The sequence below is a fragment of the Hippocampus guttulatus genome, chromosome 22 (assembly GCF_054856545.1).
Source record: "Hippocampus guttulatus isolate MCC_2025c chromosome 22, RoL_Hgut_1.0, whole genome shotgun sequence".
Classification (NCBI taxonomy): Eukaryota; Metazoa; Chordata; class Actinopteri; order Syngnathiformes; family Syngnathidae; genus Hippocampus; species Hippocampus guttulatus.
Window position 1 is genome coordinate 2,882,386 of NC_141282.1, and position 22,394 is coordinate 2,904,779.

At 45.9% G+C, this 22,394-nt stretch overlaps 2 protein-coding genes and 1 long non-coding RNA gene across 5 annotated transcripts in view; 1 reads left to right on the plus strand and 2 right to left on the minus strand.

Annotated features, from left to right (window-relative positions):
- The first annotated feature begins 10 nt into the window (after positions 1–10).
- LOC147186032 (mitochondrial-processing peptidase subunit beta-like) lies at positions 11–1,915 on the plus strand. The gene is made up of 7 exons (XM_086103110.1): positions 11–355; positions 526–613; positions 680–752; positions 833–901; positions 1,011–1,099; positions 1,179–1,251; positions 1,350–1,915. Exons 4-7 carry the CDS (start codon positions 898–900, stop codon positions 1,412–1,414), a joined length of 231 nt encoding a protein of 76 aa, XP_085959236.1. The 5' UTR covers positions 11–355; positions 526–613; positions 680–752; positions 833–897; the 3' UTR covers positions 1,415–1,915.
- LOC147186033 (uncharacterized) lies at positions 1,308–8,029 on the minus strand. Of its 2 annotated transcripts, XR_015099213.1 has the most exons (4): positions 5,722–8,029; positions 2,469–2,568; positions 2,267–2,394; positions 1,308–1,979 (listed from the first exon to the last, which is right to left on the minus strand). It is a non-coding gene; the product is annotated as an uncharacterized LOC147186033 (long non-coding RNA). The 2 variants fall into 2 exon arrangements; XR_015099212.1 differs by lacking the exon at positions 5,722–8,029 and having other exon boundaries at positions 2,469–2,699.
- Positions 8,030–8,039: 10 nt separating this feature from the next.
- Positions 8,040–22,394, minus strand: part of chst11 (carbohydrate (chondroitin 4) sulfotransferase 11) — a 41,412-nt gene continuing 27,057 nt past the window's right edge. For both annotated transcript variants that reach the window (XM_086103109.1, XM_086103108.1), the window contains 3 exons: positions 17,375–17,460; positions 10,174–10,403; positions 8,040–9,488 (listed from right to left, as the gene is read on the minus strand). In XM_086103109.1, coding sequence (XP_085959235.1) covers positions 8,864–9,488; positions 10,174–10,403; positions 17,375–17,458 — 939 coding nt within the window. In that variant the 5' untranslated portion in view covers positions 17,459–17,460 and the 3' untranslated portion in view covers positions 8,040–8,863. The remainder of the gene's footprint in view (positions 9,489–10,173; positions 10,404–17,374; positions 17,461–22,394) is intronic.

A 22,394-nucleotide genomic window follows, 5' to 3' on the forward strand; every position in this document is an offset into this window, starting at 1 on the left:
GTCTGAATGCAACGTTCTTCATGATGAAATGCTCCAAAGCGCAAGGAGAATTTTCCATGTTGATGAACTTTCTCCCCGTTTGAATGCAGCCAGTTCCTTGTCCAGAAGCTCCGACCAACGCTCATAATTGTTTGTTTTTTTTCTCAATAAGGTCAACTCTTTACAATGCCAGAGGTTCCGAGACATACTCCTCTGCCTTTCAGTCATCCCGTCACCCCCTGGGCCCTGCGCGCAATGTTCACATGAGGCCTGAACACAAAAGGGGCTTGAAGGGGAGGTCCATCGGTGAATGCAGCAGGCGGCGAGCAGCACACAACCGTTGATTTATGCACACCATTGCTGAGTTTCTCAAGAGGTTTGTCAATGCTAAAATTGTGCATGTGTGGCGAACAAAACAATTTTGAGTCGAAAAAAGGCGACCATGGACATGGGTTTTTAACACCTCCAAAAAAAACAACCATGTACCGTAAAGTGATTTTAGCTCCAAAAAACGACCATTTAAATTTTTCTCCCTCCTCGTTGCAGGCTCCACCCCAATTTGTGAGGCCATGGGCAAACAGATGTTGTGCTGCAGTCGCAGGCCCCTTTGCACGAGCTTGAGACCCGAATCGATGTGAGTGGATGGCGTCGGATGACCTTAATGTGCAGTTCATTTTATTTATTTTTAATCTCTTAACAGGTCATCGATGCAGCCACCATCAAGGCGTGCACCAAACATATCTTCGAAAAAGCTCCTGCCATAGCAGACATTGGTACGATTGCTTCTGTTCAGGAAGAATGCAGCTGTGAGATTTGGAATCACCCCAAGTGAATTATTATTTTTTTACTTCAGACAGGTCCAATCGAGCAGCTTCCTGACGACACCCAGATCTGCAGCAGAATGTTCTGGATGAGGAGATGAGTAAAGTCACGCTGCGTTTTTAGCCGAAAAAACGACCATGTGGATATAGTAAGGCTTTTTTTGGTCGAAAAAAAATGACCATTTTAATTTTTCTCCCCCCTCATTGCAGGCTCCACCCCAATTTGTGAGGCCATGGGCAAACAGATGTTGTGCTGCAATCGCAGGATCCCTTTGCACGAGCTTGAGACCCAAATCGATGTGAGTGGATGGCGTCGAATGACCTTAACTTGCAGTTCATTTTGATTTATTTATTTATTTTTTTAATCTCTTTCAACAGGTCATCGATGCAGCCACCATCAAGGCGTGCACCAAACATATCTTCGCCAAAGCTCCTGCCATAGCAGACATTGGTACGATTGCTTCTGTTCAGGAAGAATGCAGCTGTGAGATTAGGAATCACCCCAAGTGAAAATTGTATTTATTTATTTTTGTTGTTGTTGCTTGACAGGTCCAATCGAGCAGCTTCCAGACGACACCCAGATCTGCAGCGGAATGTTCTGGATGAGGAGATAAGTAAAGTCACGCTCTGTTTTCAAATCCCCTTGTCCTCGCAAGGATCGCAGGGTGTGCTGGAGCCTCCCCCGGCTGTCTTCGGGCCGTCGGCAGGGGGGTCGAAAGGGGGCACCCTCAACCGACTGACAGCCAATCAAGAAACAACCATTTGCACCGTGGGGCAATTAACCTCCGGTGCGAATGGTTGTTTCTTGATTGGCTGTCAGTCGGTTGAGGGTGCCCCCTCTCCTTTGCCGATGGCCCGAAGACAGCTGGGGGAGGCTCCAGCACCCCCCCCCCCGACCCTTGTGAGGACAAGGGGATGAAAAAAACGGATGGGAGGGTTGACGGACAGCACCCACGCCGGCAAGAAGAGAACACGCAAGCGCGACAGGCCGGAGCTGGATTTGAACCCTGGACCTCTGCGTTCGCACTGCAACGCACGAACCAGTGGGCCACGGAGCCAGCCCAGCGTCACACTTAAAAAAAAAAAATCAACATTAAAAGTCATGATACTCTTAATTCTCTGTGTTGTCATTTTTTGATCTTGTGCAGCTTTCTTGGCTTCGATCTTCTCCACCACTTCCTGTCGGAGAAAGGGGACATGTCATCTTGCCATCTCAATCACAACAGGACATTTGTACCAATTCAAATGGAAGGGTTGTCATTGGGTGCCATTTTGGCACTGACAATGACAACAACCCTTCCACTTAAATTGGTACAAATGTCCTGTTGTGACTGAGATAGCTGACATCTCAGTCACAACATGACTTTTGTACCAATTCAAGTGGAAGGGTTGTTGTCATTGGGTGCCAACGTTTGGAACCCAATGACAACCCTGCCACTTGAATAACAACAACTTTTTCCACTCACCTCGTAGCGCCACATGCAGTCATTCTTGTTTCGTGCGGGGATGGCGGCGATCTTGTCCCAGCGTTCTGGTGTGCTGACCGGATACGTCATGAGGGGCCAGTGGGCTGCGGTTCCATCACCACCTGGGGCTGAATCAAACAAGGACGGCAAGCTTTTACAAAAAGAATCTTGTGAAGCGCAGGCGGTCCCGCTTGACACTCGCCTTCAAAGCACTCCGATGGCACCATGTTGGGAACGGTGGTTGAGTTCCTTCTTACATTTCGCAAAGTCTTTTCTGGTGATGTCATCTTGCTGGAATGGATCTGAAAAGACAACAGCAACTCAAAGAATTAGTGGGGAAAAAAACGACAGTATAGTAAGGCGTTTTTGGCCCGAAAAAAACGACATAGTATATATAGTAAGGCGTTTTTGAGACGAAAAAAACGACATAGTATAGTAAGGCGTTTTTCAGCCGAAAAAACCGACATAGTATATATAGTAAGGCGTTTTTGAGCCGAAAGAAACGACATAGTATAGTAAGGCGTTTTTGAGCCGAACAAAACGACATAGTATAGTAAGGCGTTTTTCAGCCGAAAAAAACCACATAGTATAGTAAGGCGTTTTTGAGCCGAAAAAAACGACAGTATAGTAAGGCGTTTTTGAGCCGAAAAAAACGACATAGTATAGTAAGGCGTTTTTTAGACGAAAAAAACGAGTAGTAAGGCGTTTTTCAGCCGAAAAAAACCACATAGTATAGTAAGGCGTTTTTGAGACGAAAAAAAAACCGAGTAGTAAGGCGTTTTTCAGCCGAAAAAAACCACATAGTATAGTAAGGCGTTTTTGAGCCGGAAAAAACGACATAGTATAGTAAGGCGTTTTTGGCCCTTAAAAAACGACATCATATAGTAAGGCGTTTTTGAGCCGAAAAAAACGACATAGTATAGTAAGGCGTTTTTGGCCCGAAAAAAACGACATCGTATAGTAAGGCGTTTTTGGCACTTAAAAAACGACATAGTATAGTAAGGCGTTTTTGGCCCGAAAAAACGACAGTATAGTAAGGCGTTTTTGAGCCGAAAAAAAACGACATAGTATAGTAAGGCGTTTTTGGCCCGAAAAAAACGACATCGTATAGTAAGGCGTTTTTGGCCCGAAAAAAACGACATATAGTAAGGCGTTTTTGAGCCGAACAAAACGACATAGTATAGTAAGGCGTTTTTAGCCCGAAAAAAACGACATAGTATAGGAAGGCGTTTTTGAGCCGAACAAAACGACATAGTATAGTAAGGCGTTTTTGGCCCGAAAAAAACGACATAGTATAGTAAGGCGTTTTTGAGCCGAAGAAAACGACATCGTATAGTAAGGCATTTTTGGCCCGAAAAAAAACGACAGTATAGTAAGGCGTTTTTGAGCCGAAAAAAACGAGTAGTAAGGCGTTTTTGAGCCAAAAAAAACCACATAGTATAGTAAGGCGTTTTTGAGCCGAACAAAACGACATCGTATATAGTAAGGCGTTTTTGGCCCGAAAAAAACGACATAGTATAGTAAGGCGTTTTTGAGCCGAAAAAAACGACATAGTATATAGTAAGGCGTTTTTGGCCCGAAGAAAACGACATAGTATAGTAAGGCGTTTTTGGCCCGAAAAAAACGATAGTACAGTAAGGCGTTTTTAGCCCGAAAAAAACGACATAGTATATATATAGTAAGGCGTTTTTGGCCCGAAAAAAACGACATAGTATTGTAAGGCCTTTTTTATGCTCGAACAAAACCGACCATGTATAGTAAGGCGTTTTTAGCCCCAAAAAAACGACATAGTGTAGTAAGGCGTTTTTGGCCCGAAAAAAACGATAGTATAGTAAGGCGTTTTTAGCCCGAAAAAAACGACATAGTATATATATAGGAAGGCGTTTTTGAGCCGAAAAAAACGACATAGTATAGTAAGGCGTTTTTGGCCCGAAAAAACGACATAGTATAAGTAAGGCGTTTTTGAGCCGAAAAAAACGACATAGTATAGTAAGGCGTTTTTGGCCCGAAAAAAACGACATAGTATAGGAAGGCGTTTTTGAGCCGAAAAAAACGACATAGTATAGTAAGGCTTTCTTGAGCCGAAAAAAACGACATAGTATAGTAAGGCGTTTTTGGCCCGAAAAAACGACATAGTATAAGTAAGGCGTTTTTGAGCCGAAAAAAACGACATAGTATAGTAAGGCGTTTTTGGCCCGAAAAAAACGACATAGTATAGGAAGGCGTTTTTGAGCCGAAAAAAACGACATAGTATAGTAAGGCTTTCTTGAGCCGAAAAAAACGACATAGTATTGTAAGGCGTTTTTGGCCCGAACAAAACGACATAGTATAGTAAGGCGTTTTTAGCCCGAAAAAAACGACATAGTATAGGAAGGCGTTTTTGGCCCGAAAAAAACGACACAGTAAGGTGTTTTTGAGCCGAAAAAAACGACATAGTATAGTAAGGGGTTTTTGAGCCGAAAAAAAAAAACGACATAGTATTGTAAGGCGTTTTTGGCCCGAACAAAACGACATAGTATAGTAAGGCGTTTTTGAGCCGAAAAAAACCCCCACATAGTATTGTAAGGCGTTTTTGGCCCGAACAAAACGACATAGTATAGTAAGGCGTTTTTAGCCCGAAAAAAAACGACATAGTATAGGAAGGCGCTTTTGGCCCGAAAAAACGACATAGTAAGGCGTTTTTGAGCCGAAAAAAACGACATAGTATAGTAAGGCGTTTTTGAGCCGAAAAAAAACCCGACATAGTATTGTAAGGCGTTTTTGGCCCGAACAAAACGACATAGTATAGTAAGGCGTTTTTAGCCCGAAAAAAACGACATAGTATAGGAAGGCGTTTTTGGCCCGAAAAAAACGACATAGTATAGGAAGGCGTTTTTGGCCCGAAAAAAACGACATAGTAAGGCGTTTTTGAGCCGAAAAAAACGACAGTATAGTAAGGCGTTTTTGAGCCGAAAAAAACGACAGTATAGTAAGGCGATTTTGAGCCGAAAAAAACGACATAGTATAGTAAGGTGTTTTTGGCCCGAAAAAAAAAGACATTGTAAGGCGTTTTTGGCCCGAACAAAACGACATAGTATTGTAAGGCCTTTTTTATGCTCGAACAAAACGACATAGTATAGGAAGGCGTTTTTAGCCCCAAAAAAACCGACCATGTATAGTAAGGCGTTTTTAGCCCCAAAAAAACGACCATGTATATCTCATATTAACCGTGGAATGATGAAGGACATCAGTGGAAAAGTCCTTTTTTTTATATTTGTGTTACGCTTTCCAATCTGACGTCATTTGTATGTAGCAATGGATATTAACTTCCACTCGCCGTGAACCCATTTTTCAAACGATCCTTTTGTGATTAGTGGAGCTTTGGCTCCCTCTTGTGGAGAGCAGTGGAGTGACTGGCAACAACAACCGATGCAAAACCTACTGCATGTGGTGAATGACATGATGAATTGTACGACCTGCGATTGGCTGGCAAGCGGTCCCGGGGTGTACCAGCCCCTCTCTCACCCGACGCCGGCTCAGATCTCCTGCGACCTTGAGGACAAAAGCGCTCTCACAAGAATTGAAATGGATGAATACGGTATACGGCATGTACCGTATGACACAAATAAAGACACGAAGGCATGACGCTGCATGGAAATGATTGGCATCGAATGACAATACGTACAGCGCGACATACAAGAAATATGAAATGTGATGAAATAAAATACAAACAGAGGCACACTTTTACCGCTGTATTACAATTGACACACCATCGTGCAGCCAAACCAAAGAAATGCAAAAGACACCCCCCTTCAAAACAAACAAACATACAAAAAAAAAGATACAGAATTTGGACTTATTTTATTCCAAACGGCACTAACAAACCACAATATCGAAACAATATGTTTCACAACAATCCAACCACAATACATTTGCGAGCCATCTTTTGGCCCCGCCTGACAAATTCAATGATCCCGATCGATCTCATTTACCGTGTAAGCGGAGAACCAGTGAGATCCAATGCTGACCAATTTGGAACAATAATCATCAACGGTTCATTTCCGAACGCAAACTTATGCCGGAATGAGCCAATTCTCTCATCGCGATGGACACAAAAAAAATCATTTGTGCATCTGTGCATGAATTGCAAAGTAAAGGCAGAAATACTGTCTCAACCCCCCCCATCGTCGACTGCTCCCTTGACAGAAAAACGTCCTCCAATGTGTTCTGAAGATTTCGGCAAAAGTAATTCAGTCTAATAATAGACATCGTTAGGGCGGGGGGGGGGGGGGGTGGGTGGAGTGAAGAATAGGGACAAAAGTAGCCGAAACAAATTTTAGTTTTTTTTTTCTATTTGAAGATTTGGGATGCTTCCCTAAGCCGGATGTAATTTTTCAGCACGGCGGTTGAGACGGGAGCGTGCAGACAGGACGCCTCTATCATGAGCCGGTCACAAGCTAAGCCCCTAACGAGGGGCCCTTTTGTGGTTCTGTCCCTGGGGGCCAAATGAACGACAGAGTCAGGGGGGGTGGGGGTGGGGGTTGGGAGGGAGCAAGGTCGTGCCTCAGCTTTCCGAGTGCTGAGTAAGACGGCGTCAGCACATCAGCGGGAGAAAATCCAGCTGAGGGGTTGGGGAATTTTCACGCGGAGTCGTGCTGAGCAGACTGCCATTGTTGCTGTGGGGGGCAAGGGGGTTTGGGGTGGGGGCACGAGACAATCCAGGGAAAAATCAAACTGGGGGCAGGGGGAGTGGCCCTCGAGGGCCGACGGACACCGGCGGCTTCGGCAAAAGTGGAAAGGAACAGGCAAATTGTCACACAAATGTGAACGCGACAGCGTGAAAGCAGTCGTCGTCTCTGCGGCCACACGCGAAATAAATAAAATGGACAAAGAAGTCAAAATATTACAAGAAAAAAAAAGTCATGTTACATACAGTCATCCTTTTTTTTCCCTCAAGGAAAAAAAAAATGTAGGGCCACACTGAAAAGGAAAAGGTTCGCAAAACTCACAAGGAATAAGTCAAAAAGTCAGACTTTTTTTTAAGAGGTGGGCTGCACTGAAAATGAACTAACTGTAAATCATGAGGACGTGAAAAGTTGCATTTTGAAAGAAGATGGAAAATAATTAAATCGTAAGGTCGTACTTTTTCAAGACGTTGGCAATTTGAATGTTGTTCAAAAAAAGAAAATGTGAAAAAAGTTTTAGGCTTAACATGAATAAATTAAAAATTAAATAACATTATTCTATTTATTATTTTTTAAATTAATTTAATTTAAATTAAACTATTCAATTATATCCCGAGGAAAAACATTTCCCAGACTGAAAAGGAAAATTTAAAAAACTACAATTCAAACAGATCAAAAATCAACGTTATGAAAAAAAAAAAAAAAAATATGGTTTCAATCTGGTGACCGTGTTTCCGTAATATTTTCCTTTCAATGTGGCCCTAATCCTCCATGGCACATTGAAGCATCATGTCAAAACGCTTGATTATTTTGCGCGCGTTTGCGTGGACGCCAACGTTGGCCAAAGCGCAAAGCCGACTTGAAAATTCATCGCAGGTCCTCATCTGTAGCACTGTGGTGGTCCGATAAGTCAAATCGAATAACATTCATTCAAATTCAAGAGAGCTCGCCCTGCCCATAATTGCACGGTGAAAATAATGATGTCTGCTGTCAAGTGCTACAAAAAAATAAAATAATAAAAAAAATAAAAAAACTATCCCCGCCCCCAAAAAACTCATTGACTTGGAAGCCGGAGTGGTTCGGAATTGTTGGACCACCTCTGCCCCCCCCCCCCCCCGTGTGATATTGCTGACGTAAAGAGCATGTCAATGCACTTTCACAGTGTGATGGAGAGTGTCGTGATGAACCTTGACGTCGCTCGGCAGCGCTAATCACATTTACAAGCAGGATCTACGGTCTGAGATTCTCAGACAGAACCGATACGGGCATTTGTTCTCAAGCTGTGTGTGTCCGAGGGACAAAATCGTACTAAATGCTCCAATCCAAGAAAAAAAACAAAACAAAACATTAAATACGCTCTTACTTCAATCGACAAAGCTGTTTAAATAATTCTTGCCGTCTCGCAGCAACGCTTCCCAAGCCAATAAAATAGTAAATAAGCACGAAGAAGGTTTGTGAGAGTCGGCGGGCGGGCTTTTATGAGCTCCAGTGTCGCCGCCCGCTCTTTTTGGGACGCCCGCCAATGCGTTCACGGGGCCGAACGCTAAGCGGCGGCCCCTAAAGTGTTAAGGGTGTTGGGTGTCACTCGGAGGTGCCAAGCGAGCAGGCCACTGGTAGAACATCTTGGAAAAAGAAAAAAAAAAAATATGGCGACTTTGGCATCCTATTTCCAAGCGGGACGTCCGCGTCGCGACGTGTATTCGATGCAATTGGCTTGAGGGTGCCGGCAGAGGCTTGTTTGAACCCTGCAAGAAGGAGCATCACGTGGACTCTTCCATGTCGTGTTCCTTCCACCTGGAAGACCCGCTTCACTCCGACGCCATCCACAAATGATCCGATCTGACATTCTAGCGTGCAAAACGAGTGCACGTTCCGCCGTCGAAAAAACACGGCGGCACACTCCCCCCTTAGGAGACCCTCGCTCGGCCCCTCCCTAGACAAGCCGGAGGTAGCTGGGCGTGGAGTAGTTGAACATGAAGAAGTCCAGCTTGTAAAGCTGGTACAGCTGCACCTGCTGCGCGGTGCTGATGTTGCGGAAGAACTGGGCCGTCATGGCGTCGGTGGTGCGGGTGGACTTGGCGTAGCTGGGGAAGCGCAGGGAGTCGGCGACGCCGGCCAGCCGCAAGACGTAGTTGGCGTCCTCCTCCAGGGTCTCGTACTTGCCCACCAGGTCGTAGTGGATGTGACACGGGTGGCACAGCTGGTAGACGGTCTGCCAGTGTTCGTTGAGCGGGCCGTCGCGCTGCGTGGCCGGGTCGGCCAGGTACTCGGCGAACTCCTTGAACTTGACGTCGGCGCCGTTGGCCAGGGCGTCCTGCGTGGCGTTCTTGCGGTAGCGCCGTACGATACGCGTGCCGAAGCGCTTGTGGAAGGACGAGTTGTACTTGAGGGTGAACTTGTTGCGGTAGGCCGACACCAGCCGCTCGAAGGGCTCGCGGACGAACAGGAACTTCAGGTAGTTCTTCAGGCGATGGTTGATCTCGGCGATGCTGTACTGGTTCAAGGTCTTCAGGTTGGACGGGATGTGGGCTTCGTTGGACGGGATTTCCATCGGGTCGCTGCGGGAGACAAAGTATCAAGAACCGTATGAGACCATCCCGTATTTCTTACGGCATTGGCCCGAATATAAGACGGCCCTGATTGTAAGACGACCCCCTCTTTTTCAAGACTCAAGTTTGAAAAAAGACTTTTTGAACACCAAATTAATTTTTATACAGAAAATAATTATAGTACATCTGAAACAAATGATTATAACAATATATTTGAGAGAAAAAGCATGTTATTTTGCCTCATTCAAATCTTAATAGCTGACGATTTAAATATGTAAACTAAAGTGCAATCACATTCGTAAATGAATGGCTTCTGGTTTCGAAATGGAAATGACATCAGAGCTGCCAGTTAATCTGGCCGATCTTCGACCCACTTTTCTCCAGATTGTCGCTACGTTTCTCCATTTTCTGTTATCTCTTCTATTATTTTCTTGCCTTTTCTTTCTTACCGTTACTTTTTATTTTTCTTCTTCGTGCTACCGCTATTTTTATTTTTATTCTTCGGCCTGGGGAGTCAAGTTCAGCATTCGCTTCATTGGTATCTGGCGCCATCTAGCGTCGTGAATGGGTATAATGCCTAGACCCCGAATATAAGACGACCCCCACTTTCTCAGTGTTATTTCAATGCAAAAAACACCGTCTTATATTCGGGCCAATACGGTAATTATCCTTTCACCCCCCCCACCCCCCTTACCTGTATTTTCCTCGCCCCGTCAGGACCATCATGACGCGCTTCCAGTTGGTACAGGCCACCTTGGGGACGTAGCAGTAGATGAGCTCGTGGTCCTCGTCCACCACCAGGTGTTTGAGGTCCCCGGGCGTGAGGACCCGTCGCTTACGGCTCGACGTGCTGTACACCCGACAGGCGTCGGCCACCTGGTCCCGTCGGGTCTGGTGGAGGAGGGCCGCTCCCGACAGCTCAGGCTGGGCGATTGAAAGGACAGCCGTGAGAGAAGATCAGATGCATTTTTTTTTTTTAAATTTCAAACATCTCTGTTGCCTCTAGTGTTGATTTCCCCTCAGGGTTCAAATTCCCCCATGGGGCAGTGCCCCCCACCCCCACGTCTCCTGGTGGAATTTAAATGGATTGTAATGCCACCTGCATATTTCCCCCGTTGCCAACAAGCGCGGCCTTTCAGCGCGGCTACCGCCGGCCCACAGCTGCTTCCAACCGAGACCCGAAATAACTGCAAGCCGGGGACCACCGTCCGGCGGCGCATGAACAGCGCGTCTGTATGACATGCCTGTGAGCCAGCCATTCACCGTAAACCTTTTCCACCCCCCATCCCACACCCCCCACCCAACCTTCTTAAATTCCGATGACAGCATATGAGCGAGGTTCTCTGTGGTCAGTCCCGCAAAGCTGACCAACTCCGAAAATCCGTCCTTTTTTGGGCAATGCTGACACTGAACGTGAATTATGTCCAATGTGAGTATGCGGTCACATGCGCGGGGGGGTTCAAGAACTAACCCGAGTGACTATTTTAGATTCCATATATTAACACAGGCGAGTTAAAAATCGCTCAATGACGGTTCCCTGAGCGATAGATTCGGCCTAGCAACGTGTGGCTGTCTGGGAAATACATTTCCACAAATTCTAGAAACCAATTTCAAACGAATGCGCGTGTTAGAATACTGTACTTCGGAACAGACCATATTTGCACCGGTGAATCTGTTCCGCGCGGTCCAAGATTCTGAACGCCGATGAATCCCGCTGCGGCCACGACATGAATACAATTAATAACGGCGTATTCAGGAAAGCGTAGCATTCGTTTGGAGCCTTCGCCGGTGTTCATTCAATTAGCAAGCGGTGCTGATGTGGTAAAAATCCCATCATTTGCATCGGGTTTGCTAATGGATTAGTTGGATACAAAGCACAGATCGGATACAACTTGTGCACACAATCCATGGAACTGTGCTCCCTTTGAAGAAAAAAAAAACCCAAACGAAAAAAAGCCTTCAGAAGCTCTGATGCACGTTTCTTGGGCCTTGACGTGTTGTCTAAATCCCACTAAATCTGATTTAAACGGTTCCATTTTTTTCTCCCTCGCCTTTTCCTGTCATATCACATCAAACAACCCGGTTAAAAGCTTTTTGCCGGGCGTCGGGGGCTGATGGATTCCACACCTCGCGTTTTTCCTCCCTTTTCACGCCACTGCAGATGTATCAAAGAGTGCGGACAATCTTTTTTTTTTCATCCCTCCCCTCTTTCTCGCTTCACGCAGACAACAAGAAGCTATAATTCACACAAAAGGAACAAGCCAGCGCGGGGCCTTCAGTCCCGGAAGGAGGGCAGACGGTGTAATTAACAACCGCGGGTGTGTAGGGGGGGGGGGGGCGGATCTGTCCGTCGGCTCGTATTATCTCCTGTGAAAGCATGATGGGTCGATACAGTGGCAGAGACCGCCTTGATGGAGGCCGCCGACCTTCGGCGGCGTCAAGTTGTTCCCACGAGGGAAGGGGAAAACAATTAGGAACCCATTTGCCCGCACGTTACCTTGCTAATTCAGCGACAATTGGCGACGTGGCATAAAATAATACAATGATGGAGGCAGTTAGCCGAATCCCATAATACCGTTTTAATCTCCTATTGCTCTCAGGGGGGCCTCAAACCTACGGCGGTTCCCCCCAGCCCCTTCCCAGTGCCGCTTGATGTGAACAAACTCTTATCGTCGATTGATTTAGATGCCGTGAGAGCTTTTGCTTTGTCCGGAATAAACGTAACGGAGCTTCAAACGTAGGGGAAGCGTTCCCCCACGATATCGCAATTCATCGATCGTGCATATTTAGAGGAAGCAAGAAGAAACAGCGGCCTTCGGTGTAGCACACACAACCATGTTTAGGCACCGATTGTCTGGAGCGCTGCCCCGTGTGTTTTTTTATTGAAGGTTTTCAATTAGCATAACATTAGCATGAGGCTCACGGACTTTAATCCGACGAAATGATCAAGTTTGGTTGAAATGCGATCGTCTTGAATGATGAGGGCATTTCGGACCTGCCACAGTTCCAGGAAAGCGGAAGAAAAAAAGCAGGTCACTCAAGGTGGAACCTTGTGGAACCTCAATTTACAAACTTTTTTGGGGAAAATTGCTTCTATCATTTTTTTTTTGGGGTGGGTCAGGGGATTGGAATGGGTTCATGGCATTTTACGGGGACAGCTGATTGAAGATCCAGTGATTTGAGTTCAGAGCCTGACCAGGGACGGACTCGAACCTTTATGTTAATGCGCCACGGTATTGTTTACAAATGCAAAGCTTGATTTGACTTGCAAATAAAACAGCTTGGGGCACAGGTACGGTGCATCTTTCGGAGAACAGTGCGAGCGTCAGAGTGAAAACAGATGCTGAGGAATGTTTTAAAAAGTGTGTTTAAGTAAGTTGAGCGCTTTTAAATAAAACTATACAAAAAAAAAAAGCATTTTTTAAAAATACGGTCCATCTCATGGATGACGGGTGGGTGCGCGCAACATACCCAAACTGCAATGATAAAGGACCGAAGAGACCGCGGCCTCCATATGTCACTTTTTTTTTTCATTTCCTTGCTACGGCGCATTTTATTGGCCCTGAGCGGTGTCATGAATGCGAAATAAGCATGCACGCGGATGCGTGGCGATAACCTGAGAAAGCTCCGACATCCGCAGAAGACGGAGGAAATGCCTGCAAAGAAGGCCTTTGAGCCGGACAAACTCAAGAATGGGCTTTCGAATGTGTGCTTTGTACGATGAGGAATTGTCGAGGACTTGATGAACCCAAAAGAAGGGCAAACTGTTTACACAGAAAGTTGAAGCCCCAATTATTACTTTTCGCCTGTTTCAATGATGCCCCCCACCCTCTGCTTCCTGATTAACATTCTAATTGCCTTAATTTCAAGCAGAATAAACGCTACACTTCAACCTCATGGCTGCGTTGGGTGGCAGTGTGCGAAACGGAAGGCCAGGCACATATTTGCATTTTCTTCCTCGCTCAACTGTGTCTCTCAATTAACCGAGTGCATCTTAATTTTGGAGTGCGTCCAACCTCATTCGCCTCAAATTGCAGATTCAACCTGGCGCACGGCTGACGGATTCGGCAGACGTTTTCGTTTCCCCCAGGGCGTTTTCTCTGTTGTTCTATAAACCAGGGGTGTCAAACTCATTTTTGTCATGGGCCACATTTTAGTTACGCTTGGAGGGCCGTTATAATTGACTTTATAAAATTTGGTTTCAGATAAAATTTGGTTTCAGTCGTAACGGTTTATTCAACTATTGTTTAAGTTTCTGTAATGAGGGGTTTGGCTACAAGAAAATGCTTACCATGTGTCTCTTATTTATTACATATAAGAATTTGAAATTTTGGTCGAGATTTTAGGAAGCATTATGGAAGTTGACATGCTTGATTTGCTTTCGCGGGCCACATAAAATGATGCGGCGGGCCAGATCTGGCGCCCGGGCCTCGAGTTTGAAACCAATGCTTTATACGGACCAAGCTAGCTATAAGAGCGGCACGTTCATCGATGCTTAAATGGGTGAAGCCATGCACTGAGCTTTAGATTTACTTTATTTAGATTTAGGTTGTTTTAGATTTAGCTTAGTTGTAGATTTACCAATTTATTTGGGGGGGGGGGGGTGTAGATTGGTTGTTTCTGCTTCGTGGGCTTATGACATGACTGCTTTCTCATTCACTTTGCTCAATGCATGGCGCAGGGGCATGGCTCAACATTCTCCCTGACGATACTGAAGTAGCGAAAATGGCTACGTTATTTTGTGTTGACGACAGTGGACAAATCTGTCTGTTTGATATTCACGCGGCTCAACACAAACCCAGACGTCTCTCCCCCGAGCCACTCGGCTTCGAGTGGAGTCGGGCTGGCAATGTCGTTTCACTTAATGAGCCCTGCACGGAATTGTCAACGAACGCGCTCCGTCACTGTCAAGACTCCAAAATGGACTCGCTTCCAATTCAACGCCGACGTCTTTCCCGGCGTCACCTTTGCTGACTGGCTAACACGCAAAAGCGGCTAATCAACAGAGCTGACAAAGACAAATGCGGACACGTCGTTCCAAACACGCGCACGCGGTTGAGCGAAAGAATGCCGCAACACTGTCGTGCCCAATGAGGCTGTTTAAAAAATTTGCCCCAAGCTCAGACATTTTCTGGCGCTAAAATCATCATCGTTTAAAACTGTATTTGAAGTCACCGTATTTTCCGCACGAAAAGGCGCCCTGGATTATGAGGCGCAACTTCAATGAATGGCCTATTTTGGATTTTTTTTCATACATTGGACGCACTAGATTATAAGGTGCAATCTACAATGCATCCACTAGATGGAGCTGCGCTCCTTCCGTTCGACTGGAGAGGCGTTCATGACCGCCTCCGAAAAACGGAAATTAACGATTCCTTCAATGAAACTACGGAAATTGAAAATAATGTATCAAAACAGAAATCAAGCGAGGAATTCACAAAATAAATTCTATAGCCCCCCCCCCACCCCTACAGAATTTATTTTGGCATTTCCTTGAGCGTCGCAACAGAACGATCAGATGTCAGTAAAATGTAGGAGACTGGACTATCTCAGAAGTCTTTGTTATTTATTCCTTTGTTATGTACTGTATTGACAAACGAGGAAATCACAAAATAAATTCTGTAGGGGGGGGGGGGCTATAGACTTTATTTTGTGATTTCCTTGCTTGATTTTCGTTTGTACGCCGCGTATGGACGAGCGTCGTCGCTCCGAGAGAAAACGGAGGATGTCGTTTTGAGCGGGAGCAATCAAAGCGACGCTTCTCTTTGGAGCGAGAGGCTCGGTTACCTCTTGGGAAGCCAAACGGGGGAGGAATTAAAGACTTCGCTGCGCTGTTCTTGTCACGTGGGAGGTTGAAGATGACCGTGGAGGATTTGGAAGGTTTTTAATTTCTTGCTATTCATGATTGGCGGTTGAAGTCACGTCGATGAAAATAAGGTGTTGAGTCATAACGTAATCATTTTTCCCCGGCTCGGGCCAGTTCGCTTGTTGTTTGAGGTCGGTGAGGCCCTTTAAAAACGGCATTTTCGGCATCATCGGAGCGCCAATCGAGGGTCCCCCAGTCCCAATTCTATTCCAACATGCGACTAATGACAGGATGCAATGTTCCAACGTGGATTAGAGGTACAGCTTGGTCCACTTTGCTTTTTTCCCCCTCCCCCTGGTGTAAAATGAAACAGAACCAGACTACTAATTCCGACCAGAATGTCGAAGCTGATGTCAGCTCGTGGCACATCAATTGATGCCAAATTAAAGGGAACATTTGGAAGTCAGTATTCCAAACATGAGCGTCATTCACACGCACTGAAATTCAACAAAGCGCATTCCCGGTAAATAGGGTTCTCGACTACTTTTGTTGTGATGCATATTGGATGAAAGAACCTCATCCATAGATTTTCGTCAATTATTTGTACACGCTCGCTCTGCTTCAAGTAAAGCCGACTGAGCATCGCCGCTTCTTGCTGGACCGTCGGAAACGGCCCCAAGCCCTAATTTAAGCTGTGCCCACAGTAGCCTTGAGCCGCTCTCCACAATACGAGCCCGCTCCAAAGACCTCCCGCACATTTTGCGCATCCTTTTGCCGGCCGCCGATGACTTGACAAAAAGTGGGGGCTCGCTGGGGAGAAATAAGACGACGCTTTAACATCATATCTGAGAAGCGTTGGGGTGGGCTCACTTGCTCTGAGCAACTAATTCGGATTTTAATGATGATGATGAATGGCGGTCGCTGCCCCCCGCAGATCGTTTCGCCTTATTGTCACATGAAAACGGAATCATCTCCCTCGAGCCACAACATCACGAGGCGATAACTTTTACGTTCGAACATCAACTTCAAGACGAAGTAAAAAGGAATACAAAATCGAACACACATACAGATATACCTCTCTCCTGACCTCAAGCGCCCGACTCAAGTTTACTCTGGCTGTTGCCAACGCCCCCCCCCCCCCTCCACCCCCCCTGTGCACACAGCGAACCATATCAATGGGACTTCACATGAGCGAGGGGGGGGAAAAAAAATAATCCCCGCGCTGAAAATGAAGCCGAGGTGAGCGCCCCAGGCGCACCTTGTCTCATCTCTGGACAATCGCAATGAGACACTGGCCGCATTTTGATAAATGACCAGCGGGGGGAGCATTAAAAAAATAAATAAATAAAAAACGATAGAAAATGTAAGCTCCAGACTATTATGCCGAGAGCGGCGTTCGTGGCAAAGGGCAGCCTCACGGGATAATCAAGCGGATGGTGACGCGACGAAAAAAAAAAAAAAAAAAAAAAGGAGGCAATCCATCACTGTGATAGCATCACCTTGGGCTGTTTGCCCATCAGACACTGCACCAAACAACTGAGACGCAGCGGACGCGTCCCAAGTCGAACATCATCGGTTCCCTGATGAAGCCACAAAACAAAACAAAAAAAAAAAGTACCCGTAGGAGATAACGTGGAAGGGAATTCAGTCAAACGGTATAAAAACACACTTTTTAAGTACATTGTGAGCTTATTATAATAAAACGGGAAACACGTATCAAAAAAATACCGCGCGGATTGCAGTGTCTGTGTGTTCGACGTGTGCCTTTAACTCATTCACTCCCATAGACGTTTTTAAACGTCTTTTCAGACTTGGTCCAGAATTGGCTGGTACTGAATGAGGTTAAGAAACGGGGCCTGGTGGGCGGTGTGCATGCTACTCCCGAGTCTGCTTGCGAGTGTGAACTGCGGTCGACAGCAGCTGCCGCGTGCGCGCCATGTTTGACTACTTTCTTGCCACGCCGGCGGCGTCGCTGCTCATTGCCACGCTCCCGATTAGCCATTTGTGCTATTTAGCGAGAACAAACGCGAGGCGCCGAAGGTCAACGGGGAGACGGACAAACACGAGGTGAGGGCAGATGCGTTCCTACCTGGGAGGGGCTGTAGAGCTCCTGAAGGGCGTTGCGGGAGCCTTTCCCGCAGCAGCCTTCCGCCACAAAAGGGTTCCTGCGCATGACTGCAAAACAGAAAGGAGACAGTTAATAAGAAGCATTTCACTCCGCGAGATTAAAATCTTGGTTTGTAAAAAAAAAAAAATCAAGCACGGGTTGTTATTTTGGTGGGAAGCAGACGTTTTTTTTTTTTGAAGTGACTTGCGTCTGAGGAACACATTTGGACATGTTGGATCAAGCTCAAAGTAAAAAAAAAAAGTTGTCGGACTGCTCCGGAACAAAGTTGGAGAGCGATTTGAAAATCTCTCCCAGAGCGCATCAACACAAGTCTTCCTTCACCTTTGCTGCGTGTAGCATCAGCATGCAAGAGAAGAAGCGCTTGTGTGCCAAAGCACAAAGCCACAGTTCAGCTGACTCCATCTCAGCTCTTTTGGACACTAAATGATACGCAAGCGGTAGCTCTTAAAACAAACCCGCTCCTATTACTCCGGGGGTGGAAAAAACCCCGACGGGTGACGCACAAGGAAAGAAAATAATCCGCTAATGAGAATCTATGTATTATTTTAATTTTTTTTGCAGGCCTCATGTTCATGGATGATCATATGTTGCTCCCATCAAGACACCTGCATAATAAATGAGGCACATTCATATTTCTGGAGGAATTTCCATTCAGCACATCTCTCACATTTTGCATCAGAGACTTTTTTTTCCACCCCCTTTGGTCTGTGGGAGGATGAAGGAAACCCACTGCGGGTTAATCCGACAAACGTCATTTAAAATTCCACCAAAATGCTTTTATGTTGTTCCAGCACGAAACACACACACACAAAAAAAAAAAACAAGGGCACCCTTGTCATACAAAATGTGAACAAATAATGCCATGCTCTGAACTGTAACCGATTCGATACGCTGGCTCGTGTCAACACCAAAAAAAAAAAAAAAAAAAAAAAAAAAAGCAATTAAAAGGAGGCAGGACATGATTGAAATTCATACGCATGCCGGCAGCGGGCCGCACTCGGAATCTACATTTGCTCGCCGGTGCGCTCCACTGTCAATTTACAAATCTGTTGACGGCAAACATGCAAATCTGTCTTTGCCTTCCAGCCAGCGCACTCGCTCACGATTGGCACAGGCGAAAGTCCACATTCTGCTTTTTTTTTTTTTTTTTTAATCGCGGGGCTATTTTTTGCTGCAGTGATTCAAGCAGAAAAGCGAAGGAGAGAATGGCGGCGAGGATGATTGGTCCACTGTCGTGACCGCTGTCCCCGAAAGTGTTAATAATAAGCATCGGTGCCGCGAAGTGGTGGCGGGTCACACAGCCGCGGGGGACACGTATCTGTTAGCAACAGCAAGCCAGGCTGCTAATGGTGCATGTCAAAAGAAACCACAATAACACTGGTTGAAAATATGCAGTCCCACTTCTGCCCCCCCCCCCCCCCCCAACTAGATTGTAATTCTCAGGAGACAGAAAAAAGTGCACCATGCTGCACTGATCCAAAATATCTGCTGTTGTCCGTTGAAATGTTGTTTGTGACCGCTATGCTGGGTGGTTCCTATAAATGCCACTGGGCACTAACAAGACATGGGAGAGGGGGGGGGGGGCTCATATTTGTAATCCCTTTGTTGTCAGAGCATGCAGAGTAACCCCGCTTACACACAAGCGTGCACATGAACTCTGGAAAACAAACAATTTTAATATGTCCACAAGGCTTAGCGCAATGTCTTACGGTGTTCTCCAGGTACACACCCACCATATAGTGCACGCGGGTAAAATAACGAGTGGAGCTGCCTAATCTGCCTTTTCGATTGCTATTGAGTTGGCATCTCGTTCACACACACACAAAAAAAAAGGTAACTATGGAAACCAGATCCCTTGACTGACCATAATAGAATTCCTGCACCTGCTGGCACGATTCTCTCCATCGGAAATTGAGAAAGCTAATAGGAAAAAAAACCTGCCGTGCCGAAATCTTTTTAAATCGATTTACGGTGGCGCCTTGAGATACGAGTGGCAACACTGAAGTTTTTCAGGATGCGAGCAGTGGCTTGGCTGATTTTCTTTTGACTTGCGGGACAAATAACAACTTTCACAATAAGCAGCAGCTTACTGTCAAGCTAAACATAAAACAAAAGTCATCATCTTTTTTTTTGTAAAAAAAACAACACCATACCTTTGCTGTCAGTAAGTCGGTTTCGTTTAATGCAAAGAACCAATGCGAGGCGGGCGACCAAGGAGCATCTGTGTCAGTTTTATCGCTTCAAGCAACAGATCAGTTCAATAAACACAAATGGTGGAGCAACGCATATCGATTGACAATACAGGAATAATCACAGGCATACATTTTGCCCCCACTGTTAACTCATTCAGTACCAGCCCATTCTAGACCAAGTCTGAAAAGACGTTTAAAAACGTCTTTGGGAGTGAATGAGTTAAAAATCTCTCAAGTCTGTCTTAACCATTTGGCCTATCAAATACTGGGCTTCACACGAGCTCTGCTATTCACGACAGAGCTCGACGCCTATCCCCCACGGATAGAAGGAGTGCCCCGTAGTGCGCTTCAGCTCGGCGCTTCATTATGAAAGCTAACTTTCAATAACCTATTCCCCACTGTGTCACACTTTGCCCCCCCCCCCCTTTCCTCCTGCCCGTCTGGCATGATGCTGATGGTGAAGTTGGCAGCCCACTGCTACACAATGAGGCTAATAGACCTGGATCTGCAAAGACATCCCAAAAATTATCTACCCATATATTTTTATGAATACATTTTTAAAAAATGATGATAATCACAACTGAGCCAACTTTGACGCCCCATCACGTAACCCTCCATCGCTCGCCTTTCCCTGTCATCACACTGCCGAGGTTGCCCCAAAACATTTCCCCTTTCAATTTTATGAGTGCTTTAAGAAAAATTAATAAAAAAAAAAAAAATACAGTTGTGTGGAGCTGCCTGAGCAAATATTCATGACAGTCATACGCAAATGTGTTTCACGATGAAATCAATAATAGGGGCTACATGATTTTGAGTCTGCGGATTTTCTTGTCAAAACAAATTTCCATCCTAAGGATTTATTAAAAATGTATTCAAACTACGCTCATTCACTAATGCTGCCGGAATCTAAGTGGATTGAATCGGAGGAATTGGCTCTTGTGCCGGGGAGTACTTAGTTCACATGGGGAGCGCTGTGGAGAGGGAGGGAGGGGCGGGGGGGGGGACGACCAAAAAAAAACAAAACAAAAAAAAACATGCTCAGTCAGGGCTCGGCAATCACGCACAACATCTGCCGCCATCTATCAGCGGAGGATTATGGGCCTCTGGAGGGAGATTAATTTGTGCCTAATCTTACCTACACAGTGGGACAGGGCGGAGTGCCACTTCGCACTGTGCCACGTGCACACAAGAGTGATGATTGGGACGAAACACTGGCAGCCGCGATGACGTCTGTGCGCGTGTGCAGTGTTGCCTACGAGTAGCGAATCGGGCGAGCGGGGATGTTGGCACAGCTTCATTTCGCAAAGCTCGCATTGGAAGTCCGAGGAAGTCATGTTTACGCGCGCGCAAAAGCAATCAAGTCTCCGGCGGAAGGTTGGCAGCACGTGTCCGTTTCCTGGGCCGAGTGTAATAATCCCCTTGATGATGATTACCAGCGCGGCGATAAGAGACGAGCAATTTCGGTTTGGCCCGGGCTCCACGGCTGAGGTTCGCGCACGGCCCGAAAAGGGAAGCGTCGACGTGATCGGGTCTTTTGCGGGCAGCTTAAGATCAAATCTGGGAGGACGTGTCAGTTGGACGGCAATCGACAGCAGTCAACAATTTGCCTTTTTAAAAAAAAAAATAAACACATCATCATCATTTGCAAGTGTTCAATAGTTTACATGCAATTTGACACGAAAGGAGACACATTAGGAAACTCAATTTATTTCTTATCCTGCTTGACAAAGTGAACACTGGAAACTGTTAAAAACCTTTAACTGACTTTATTTTAAAAAAAACAAACCGTGATGTCATTTTCAGTCGCCAGCCAATGGCAAAATGGCCGCCGCCCCCCTGAGATGGACAAAAAGATCTGCTAGACATAGGTGGGCAAACTACGGCCCGCGGGCCGAATCCGGCCCGTTGGTCCTTTTAATCCGGCCCGCCGAAGGTCGGTCCACAATTAAGGTTCGATGTGAATGATTGCATTCATTTCAATTGGACTTGTAATGACAGGCATTTCACCACCAGGTGGTGCATTGACTTGAAGTTGCAGAACACAGGGAGGGGGGGGGGGCGGGATCTTTTCGACCACCTAGGACCTCTGTATCGCTCTACTTCTACTGGTCTGATCACAACCCATCTGCAGAAATGCACAGGCTAAAATAGGTCATCAACAACACTGTCGTCATTTTAAAAAAGTATATTAATACCGTACTTTCATGCTTTTGTTCTGTTGACGTTTGATATGGACTGTCAACAAATGCAGTTTATTTTTTTTAATGTACCATAGCTCGTGCTGACCTGGCCCTTCTGTCAAATTTTAAGTCAATGCGCCCCCCCGAGCCAAAAAGTTTGCCCACCCCTGCGCTAGACTCATATTCCACATCCGCAAACACGAACCAGAATGGCGTGTTTAGACTTGACCGAGACATCTGTGAATAAAGATTCATAAAAAAAAAAAACATTGATAGTTTGTTGAGACAGACAAAAATATCACTCTGTACTTAATCATATCTGCTTGTGAGAGGATCCGAGGCAGCAGATTTTTGCGGCGACTCCTCCCTCCAGTCCGACCGCCTGTACAATTAGGAACACCTGCACCACTGCTGGCGGCTCAAAAAAATGGGCCGAAACCATCAGAACAACTCGAAGTGAGTAAGCACATCCAACATCTGCTCTTTTCATTTTCTGCGCCGTTCAAAACCTCTGTCTCGTCTCGAAAGTGACATCACCGCCTCTTTTTTTTTTTTTCCCAGGACTCCAAAAAGAAGGCTGCCCACTCACTGCCTGCCTGACTCACTGAA

Bases quoted from the DNA above. Each gene is read 5' to 3' on its own strand.
- LOC147186032 (XM_086103110.1), top strand. The intron at 1,100-1,178 runs GTGAGTGGATGG...CTCTTTCAACAG, and splicing joins AGCTTGAGACCCAAATCGAT to GTCATCGATGCAGCCACCAT. The intron at 1,252-1,349 runs GTACGATTGCTT...GTTGCTTGACAG, and splicing joins TCCTGCCATAGCAGACATTG to GTCCAATCGAGCAGCTTCCA.